The sequence below is a fragment of the Hyperolius riggenbachi genome, chromosome 5 (assembly GCF_040937935.1).
Source record: "Hyperolius riggenbachi isolate aHypRig1 chromosome 5, aHypRig1.pri, whole genome shotgun sequence".
NCBI classification, from domain to species: domain Eukaryota; kingdom Metazoa; phylum Chordata; class Amphibia; order Anura; family Hyperoliidae; genus Hyperolius; species Hyperolius riggenbachi.
This window is the reverse complement of record NC_090650.1, coordinates 403,122,828-403,131,782: the sequence shown is the minus strand read 5'-3', so window position 1 is coordinate 403,131,782 and position 8,955 is coordinate 403,122,828. Positions and strand designations below refer to the sequence as shown.

Sequence of the window (8,955 nt, the reverse complement as noted above, 5' to 3'; positions counted from 1 at the left end):
GCAACGCAACACTTCTGAGTCATGTGATTGGCCTAAAATGTCCAGGTCTCTGTAATCTGGTATCAGAATCCCAATTTCCCCGGAATTCCAAATCCACGGAAAGCCGATTTCCTACCGAAATTGGAATGCAGCAGAAACTGTAGGCCCTTATTGTAAGCTCATCTTTATTGCAATTGTAATCAGCATACTTATGTGATACGTGTCTGAATAGCAACCATCTACGATCATGGCTGCATACTATATGGAGAGCAGGGAACAGTCCCTCCCAGTCAGTTCCTATACCTAAGCGCTATTACATTACTCATTACTGAGTCTGACTGGTTGGTGATCTCAGGGAAGGAACGGCTGATTATTACTCAGCTGGATAATTGCGCTCTTCCCACCATGCTTTGCGCTGATGCTCCTGTCTGTTAGCAGCATCTCTCTCTCCCCAGTGACAGCAGCAGGGTGTGCTGTGCAGCAGCTGCCAGCAGGGGGCGCGGAGAGCAAAACAGAATAGACAGAGCAGAGATGACAGCAGGGTGAGCTGTGCAGCAGCTACCAGCAGGGGGCGCAGAGAGCATAATAGAGCGGAGATGACAGCTGCCAGCAGGGGGCGCGGAGAGCAGACCAGTACAGAGGAGAGCGCAGCGTATCATCATCATTATAAGCAAGCAGAAGCTGCAGCGGCGACCAGGTGACGACTGCAGCTCTATACCCGCCACCTGCCCGGGGGAGGAAGAGGAGGGATCCTGTATTATAGGAGAGCTCTGTCACCAGTGTGGGGGTCGGTGGTGGAGAGTAGTAGAGAGGGTGAGAGGAGAACTGGCAGGGGGGGAGGGAGGGGGGGGGGGGGGGTGGAGGATGAGTCTGGGGCAGTCTGGGAGGTGGGGGAGGAGGTTGATGGGTAGGTAGAATGTCTTCTTCTATTAAGGATTTTTTCAATCTGCAGAGAGGTTGGGTTGGGGGTAGATGACTGGGAGGGGCTAGGTGTATATAAAGGTAGGGGTAGGTATATATGAAGGAGGGGGTCAGTAGGTGGTGATGATAGGTTGAGCCATTGCATCATTTGGTATACCGGTTTATCTTTGTGTCTCCAGGGCATCAGGTGGTGGACCGGGACCGCCACGTACCTGGATTTGAGACGATGGGACCCCTGCAGGACTCTAAGGTGAGATCAGACCCTTTGTTGGTACATTATCTGTAGAACAGTCTGTACTCAGTATACGAGGCACTACAAGGTGCAGCATGCCCACCCCTCCTGCTGTTGCCATCATGTGGCATAGCTGCACAGTATTGGAGGGGTAGTGACTGTTAGACTCTAAATTGTGTATTATCTGTAGAACAAACTGTCCTCTGGTTGGTGAGTCCTCTGGTTGCCCCCCCCCCCCCCCCCCCCCATCATGCAATGTAGCTGCACAGTATTGGAGGGGTAGTGACCATTTACACTCTAAATTGGGTATTATCTGGAGAACAGGCTGACCTGCAGGTGGCGAGGCACTACAAGGTGCAGGATTGAAACACCCCCCCTTTTTCAGTCGCCATCATGCGATTACAGCTGCACTGTGTTGGTGGGGTAGTGATTGCTGAGGCTCAGCTGTGTGTAGTGTTTGCAGTATATTGCATCACCCTCTGCAGAGAGCTACAACCTGCACCTGAACATGGCCTGTGTGTCCCTCTGGGCTCATACCAGCATTTTACTGTTATACAAGAGACGTTGGGAATCGTTTCTCCAATATGGTGACCTCTATTGTGTCTGCCATACACTGTAATGCAGGAGACTGAGTGCTGGGTGACGCTGGCTGCGTGTCATCAGGGTGGTGTCCCCGGAGGTGGCTGTGTAGATGGAAGCAGGAGGGATATGGATATCAATGGAGAGTGCAAACAGTCATCCTGGGATGTGTAATCATCCTGGGCTTTTGGAAACATCCATATCACAAATTGTAGCATGTTACAGGAGTCCTCTCCCTATTCCATTTGCGATATTGCTTGTCAGTGGTATAGCAATAGGGGATGCGGAGGTAGTGATTGTACTAGGATCAAATGGGCCCCTCCATCAACCTCCTCTTTATTGGGGCTGATCACTTCTATATGTGCTTTGATCAGTTATAACCATTATTAGGCCCTGTTCACATCTGAGTGTTTTGCTGGTGTTTTTGGCAAAACGCGCTAGCGCTTTGTAAAGAGCTAGTGCCATAATACTATTTGGGCCCATTCTCACTTGGGCGATTTGCATTAATCGCTGGCGATTAATGCAAATCGCCAAACGCAAATTTGTATCCTGTACCATTTTCAGGTGATTTCCCAGCAGTCGCAATTAGTGCTATAGAAGCGCTAATCGCGACAAAATCGCCAAGTGTGAATGGCTTTTTTTGGGGGGTTAATCGCCAAAAAATTGCCAGAACTAGCGTTTTGCAAGTGTCAGGGCGCGATTCCACTTGAGCGGTGCGCGTCTGCGAGACGCGAGCCAGGTCTTCCGGGTCTGCGGGGAAAGCAGACGAATCCCATCAGCCGTGCCATGCACGGCTATGGGATCCGCAGCCTCCCGCGCCGATTCGGATGTAAAAGCCGGCCGAATCGCTAGCGGTAGCAATTCGGCCGGCGTTACCATTGCACCCTATGGCTGAGTTTCCCCGCACTATTCGCCTGCGGAGAAACTCTGTGGATTCGTGGCGGTTTCCGCTCCAGTGGAAACGCGCCCTGAATGGGGCGTTAGACTGTTCTCCTCCCAAGCCTACACCGCTCTGACACTGCAGCAGTTCATGGCTAGGGATGATCAATGAGATGCAAATACTTCTGAAATTGTGCATTTTTTTTATGCAAATATATGCAGCTTGAAAAAAAAGGACCAATCAATGTAAGCCTGGGTTTAAATTGATTGGTCAATTTTTCAAACTGCATATATTTGCATAATAAATTTGCATCACCTCGGAAGAATTTGCATATCTTTGAGCATCCTTAAGGTGCGTACACACATGCGACTATAGTCGTTTGAAACGATCGTTCCCTGATCGTTTCAAACGACGATCGTTTAAAAAAAAAGCAACCAACGATTATTAAGTCTGACGGACGAGCTAGATCGTTAAAAACGAACGATCTAGCTTGGCGGATTTTTACCAACGACGATTGTTTGCAAAAGTAGTACATCGTTGGAAACGGTCGTTCGTACTAGGCTTGGCATGCGCATTTCGCTATTTCTGCATGAAACTTCTCATTTTTATGCGCAAGCGCAATAGTTGCTTTACGTGATGTAACATTCGTTCTAACGATCAGATCGTTACACACATTTTAAAACTAACTTTACTTAGGTCGTTCTTTCATCAATTAAAAGTTTGTTCGTCGTTCTCAACGAACGATCGTTGTCGCATGTGTGTACGTAGCACTATTCATGGCAGATTTTGGTGCGCAATATCAATGATGTATAGCGTGCTTGAGGGGGGCTCAGTGTAAAGCTCACACTGGGGCCCAGAGCTCCTAAGCTATGCCACTGTTGACTGTTATGTGCAGATATTCTTGGATAAAGGCCCTTATAGCAACCAATCATAGCAACCTCTACAGCATAAAACATTGTGATTGACCAAATCGTGTGAGTGTAGCTTACTGCAACCTATTGAAAACCGAGCAGTTGGAGAGTGTGCTTTCACTCAATCACGATACCTTATTTCCCTATGAGGTTTCCTGCTAGATCACCTAGACTAGTGCTGCACTATTTAATTTTGGGGACATTTTTTGTCCTCAACAAGAACCATAATTTGAGGGATTGGAATCCAAAATTTAAAGGAAACCTAAGACTGGGGATATCAAAAATGTATACATACCTGGGGCTTCCTCCGGCCAGATCGATCCCACGCTGTCGTCATCCGCTGCCTGCAGCCTCCTCAAATTGTCCCGGAATATCCTGCATTCTGGGGCATACTGCGTGCTCCCCGCCGTACTCCCGTGGCTGGAAGCGTTCTGCACCTAGTACTGCGCCGGCACAGAATGCTCCCAGCCATGGTAGCGAGATATTACCCCTTCTCAGGTACCCTTTAACAGGGTGAATTCAATTTAAGCCTGGTACACACGCAATTTTGATTTGCCAATGATTGTACAATTTTACCATCTCCATGTAGGGTGAGCACTTGCCTACAGAATTTGTTTTTAGTATTAAAAAAATCTGTTGGTCTTCATACCACTGGAGGTGGTAAAATTGGTCAGTGATTGGCCAATCAAAATTGCATGTGTAGGCACCCTTAAAGGGAACCTGAGGTGAGTGGTATATAGAGGCTGTCTATATTTTAAGCAGGGCTGTGAAGTCGAGAGTTGAGGGGTCTGAGTCAGGCCCAGTGCACACCAAAAACCTCTAGCAGAGCCGCAAAACGCTAGAGGTTGTTGAAGCAGATTTTCAGAGCGATTCTAGGCATGTTTAGAGAGGTTTTCTAGACATGCCTAGCGGTTTTTGGAGCGTTTTTGTGTAGCAGATTTCATGTATCGTTACAGTAAAGCTGTTACTGAACAGCTTCTGTAACAAAAACTCCTGGAAAACCACTCTGATCTAGCATTTTCAGAGCGGTTTGAGCTTTTCCTATACTTTACATTGAGGCAGAAACACATCTGCAAACCGCAAAAATGCTTCAGGAGCCACGTTTGCAGTTTGCTAAAAACCTCAGACAGCTGGTGTGCACCAGCCCATTGAGATTCATTAGCCAAGCATTTTCACAAGCGGCAGTGTTTTTGAAAATGCTACCAAAAATGATTGGTGTGCACCAGAGCAATTTTGGAGTACCCGGAGTCGGAGTCAGTGGTTTCATAAGCTGAGGAGTCTGAGCAATTTTGGGTACTCTGAATCAGTGGTGTCATAAACTGAGGAGTCAATGATTTTTGCATCAACTCCAAAGCCCTGCTTTTAAGCAATGCCAGTTACCTGGAAGTCCTGCTTATCATTCTGGCATCAGTAGAGTCTGAATCGCACACCTGAAACAAGCATGCAGCTTTTCCAGTCTGACTTCAGTCAGAAACATCTGATTTGCATGCTTGTTCAGTGTCTATAGCTAAAAGTATTGGTGGCAGTGGATCAGCAGGACAGCCAGGCAACTGGTATTTCTTAAAATTAAATATGGTCAGTCTCCAAATCCCTCTCACTTCAGGTTTCCGTTTTTAAAGAGAGTCTGAAGCGAGAATAAATCTCGCTTCAGCTCTTATATATAGCAGGGGCATGTGTGCCCCTGCTAAAACGCCGATATCCCGCGGCTAAACGGGGGTCCCTTCACCCCCAAATCCCCTCCGTACGAGCGCGGAATCTCTTCCGCATTGAGGCAGGGCTAATGGCTGCAGCCCTGCCTCACGCTCGTCTGTCAGCACGCATCTCTGCCTCTCCCCCGCCCCTCTCAGTATTCCTTCGCTGAGAGGGGCGGGGGAGAGGCGGCGATGCGCCGCTGATAGACGGCGCTGTGAGGCAGGGCTGCAGCCGTTAGCCCTGCCTCAACAGCAGCAAAATCTACGACCAAGTTGGTCGTAGATTTTGCAGGGGTGGGTTTGGGGGTGAAGGGACCCCCGTTTAGCCGCGGGATAGCGGCGGTTTAGCAGGGGCACACATGCCCCTGCTATATATAAGCACTGAAGCGAGATTTATTCTCTCTTCAGTGTCTCTTTAAAGAGACACTGAAGCGGAGGAGGAAAAACAAGTGAATTTAGATAATTCCTATTAGGCCTCCTTTTCACAGACTGTTGAGCTGTGTGCTCAGCAAGCAGTTACCAGCCAGCTGTGAGAGTTTGAGGCATTTCCCTGCCTAACAGTCCGTGGAAATGAGGCCTAAGGTAAAGTCTGTTACATATCTTCAACTTTGATTAGCCAATCACTGCCCAATTTTACTATCTCCATGTAATATGAGAGTTTATCTACACAATCTGCTCATAGTATTCAAAATCTGTATACCCTCCTACTACAGGGAGATGGTAAAATTGTCAGTGATTGGCCAATCAGAGTTGAAGTGTCTACCGATGTTTGACCTGCACAGGTGAGGTTGGTGTGTGATAAGTGGCTATGGTCAATGAGCTGCAAATAATGTAGGATTGTGCAAATTGTGATTGCAAATTTATGCAGAGGGAAAACAGACCAGTCGAACTTTGCCCAATTTGATTGGTCCATTTTCAAGCTGCCAACAGTTGCATATAGAATTTGCATAATCTTGCATCAGCCTGGAATCATTAGCATCACATCGACCATCCCTCGGGAATGGGGACGATCAATGAGATGCAAATGCTTCTGAAATTATGCAATTTTGATGCAAATTTATGCAGTTTCAAAATGGACCAATTAATTTAAACCCAGGCTTAAATTGATTGGTCCATTTTCAAGCTGTATTTATTTGCATAAAAATGTGCATACATTTGCATCAACTCGGAAGAATCTTTGATCATCCCTACTTGTCATGATTATGTTTTGGAAGGAAGTTGGGGAGGAGCTTGTGAGAAGTCAGTTTGGAATCCTTGTTTTTTTTATTTTTTAACCAGCTGAAACCTGATTGGTGGTTCTGGGCAATTGCTCCAACTTCCTTTGCACTGGTGAAGGTTAGGGCTGGTCAATGAAATGCAGATAGTTAATGCAGATATTCCTACGTACAAATTGAGGCCTGGAACCCACTAGGAGTGCTTCTTCTGAGCGCTTTGTGATTTTGAAAAACTCTTGCTAATGTTATGCAATGAGTGTGATGCCACTTGAGCGACGTGAGTTTATAAAAATCCACCATAGCATTGCATTAGCAAGAGCTTTTGGTACTATTCCGTTAGCCGGGCGCAACCACCAGGTGGCGTTAGTTACTATTCCCCCTCCAGGCCGCCATGGATAGTAGGGAAAGATGTAAGGGCTGGAACCCATAAGAGCGTTTTTTGAGCATTTTGGCAGCGCTGCGATACGCTAGCGTTTTGACAAAACGCTCAGCTGATGTTAATGGATGGGGCAACTTCCACAGGAGCGTTTGCGTTTCCCAGAAACGCAAACGCAGGACCTGCAGCATTTTGGGAGCGTTAGCGCTTCAATGTAAAGTATTGAAACGCTCAGCAAAACCTAAACTGAGCGGTTTTGCGGTTCAACACTGTAACAAAATTAAAAATAATTCACAGGACCAATCAGGATAAAAAAACGCAAAACGCTACACAACCGCTGAGCAAAAAAATACACTGTTGCAAAACGCGACCTAAAACGCGCATGAATCCGCTTGCAAACTGCTCAGACAAAACGCTAGCGGTTGCGTTTGCGGATTTCAGTGGGTTCCAGGCCTCACTCTGGAGTTGTATCGCCACCTAGTGGATGCGCCCAGCTAACGGGAAAGAACCGAGCTTTTCAAATCATTAGCGCTTAGAAAAGGCTGCTAGTGATTTTGAGGCCTTAGGCCTGGAACCCACTAGAAAACACAATCGCTAGCGGTTTTGCAAGCTTTTTTTTTTTTTTTTTGAGTAGTTTCCCTGCTCCTATACAATTCATTAGAATGGAAACGCTCCCAAAACGATGCATGTCCTTCTATTACGATTTGCTCAATCGCTCTAGTGGAATCTGTTCCATCCATTTACATTGGCAGAGAGTTTAGGAAAAACGCTAGCAATTTAAAGTGCTCCCTAAATCCTCAAAAAACTGCTCTAGTAGGTTCCCGGCCTTATGCAGCTTGAAATCAGGCCAATCAAATCGTGCAGCACTTGCACTATTTCTTTTGGTCCCCTTTTCAAGATTTTGCATACAAAATTTTCATCCTCAACTTTGAATTATTTACCTCTGTTTTAAGGACTGCTGAAGCAAAAGGTATATAGAGGCTGCCATATTTATTTCCTTTCATACAATACCAGTTGTCTGGCTGCTCTGCTGATCTATAAGGCTGCGGTAGTGTCTAAATCGCACCAGAAACAAGCATGCAGCTAATCCAGTCAAACTTCAGTTAAAAACATGTGATCTGCATGCTTGTTCAGGGTCTATGGCAAAAATGATTAGAGGCAGAGGACCAGCAATACTGTCAGGCAACTAGTATTGCTTAAAAGGAAAGGAATATGGCAGCCTCCATATTTTTCTCACTTCTCTTGTCCTTTGGCCATCCCTAGTGCAGATATACTTGTAGCAGCCCCATCAGGTATAGCAGAGCTCCTCAACCCTGTCCTCAAGGCCCACCAACAGAACATGTTTTGCAGGAAACCACAAACATGCTCAGGTGAGGTAATTAGTGTCTCAGCAGAGCTGATGTGGATTTCCACAAAACGTGCACTGTTGGTGGGCCTTGAGGACAGGGTTGGGGAGCACTGGGGTATAGCCTTTCTTTATTGCTATTGTGTCTGGTTTTGTGGGAATATTCTGCACAAATATCTGCTTCGAACAGAGCTGGAGAGGGGTTCACACTTGTCCATTTAAAAAGACAGTGGTGCAACTGTACCATGACACCCCCATTCACCCCTCAAAAACAATTCTATCCACTGGGACTTATTAGAATCTCATTGCCTATCCCTAGTCACAACTAGTAATTTCTGTAGATGGCGGTGACTTTACGCTACAATGGTGAGGATGGGGCAGTTAGGTGATTAGTACCCTTGCCTTGCTGCACGAGAATCGCATGTCCAAATCCTGGCCCAGCGCACCATCTGCATGAAGTTCGTATATCTGTGTTTGCGTGGACTTACTCTGGGCGCTAGTCTCCTCCCATATAGAACATACTGGTTTCCCACTACATTCAATATGATTGAAGAAAAAAAAATGTGACTGCGCTTTTCTCCCATAGAACTCAAAGCACATAGATATGTCTCAGATCAATACAGGGTTGCAGGCTGGCCTGTGTTAGGGCTGATGCACACCCAGAGCACTTTGAAAAATCCTTGGCTAATAGATTTGTATGGTATTGATCACACCAGAGCAATGTTTTTTTGCAAATGTGGGTCCAGCAGCATTTTTGAGGCGATTTCCGCCTCCATGTTATATAGGAAAGTGGGAAATCGCTCCTAAAATGTGCTAAACAGCTTTTT

General features: G+C 46.5%; 1 protein-coding gene across 4 annotated transcripts in view; it reads left to right on the top strand.

The window, feature by feature from the left end:
* The first annotated feature begins 606 nt into the window (after nucleotides 1-606).
* The window catches only part of SYBU (syntabulin), a 60,812-nt gene continuing 52,463 nt past the window's right edge, over nucleotides 607-8,955 (top strand). For 3 of the 4 annotated variants that reach the window (XM_068237928.1, XM_068237929.1, XM_068237925.1), the window contains exons 1-2: nucleotides 683-792; nucleotides 1,080-1,150. In XM_068237928.1, the coding sequence (XP_068094029.1) occupies nucleotides 1,127-1,150 (24 nt within the window). In that variant the 5' untranslated portion in view covers nucleotides 683-792; nucleotides 1,080-1,126. The other variant, XM_068237927.1, reaches the window with a different exon arrangement.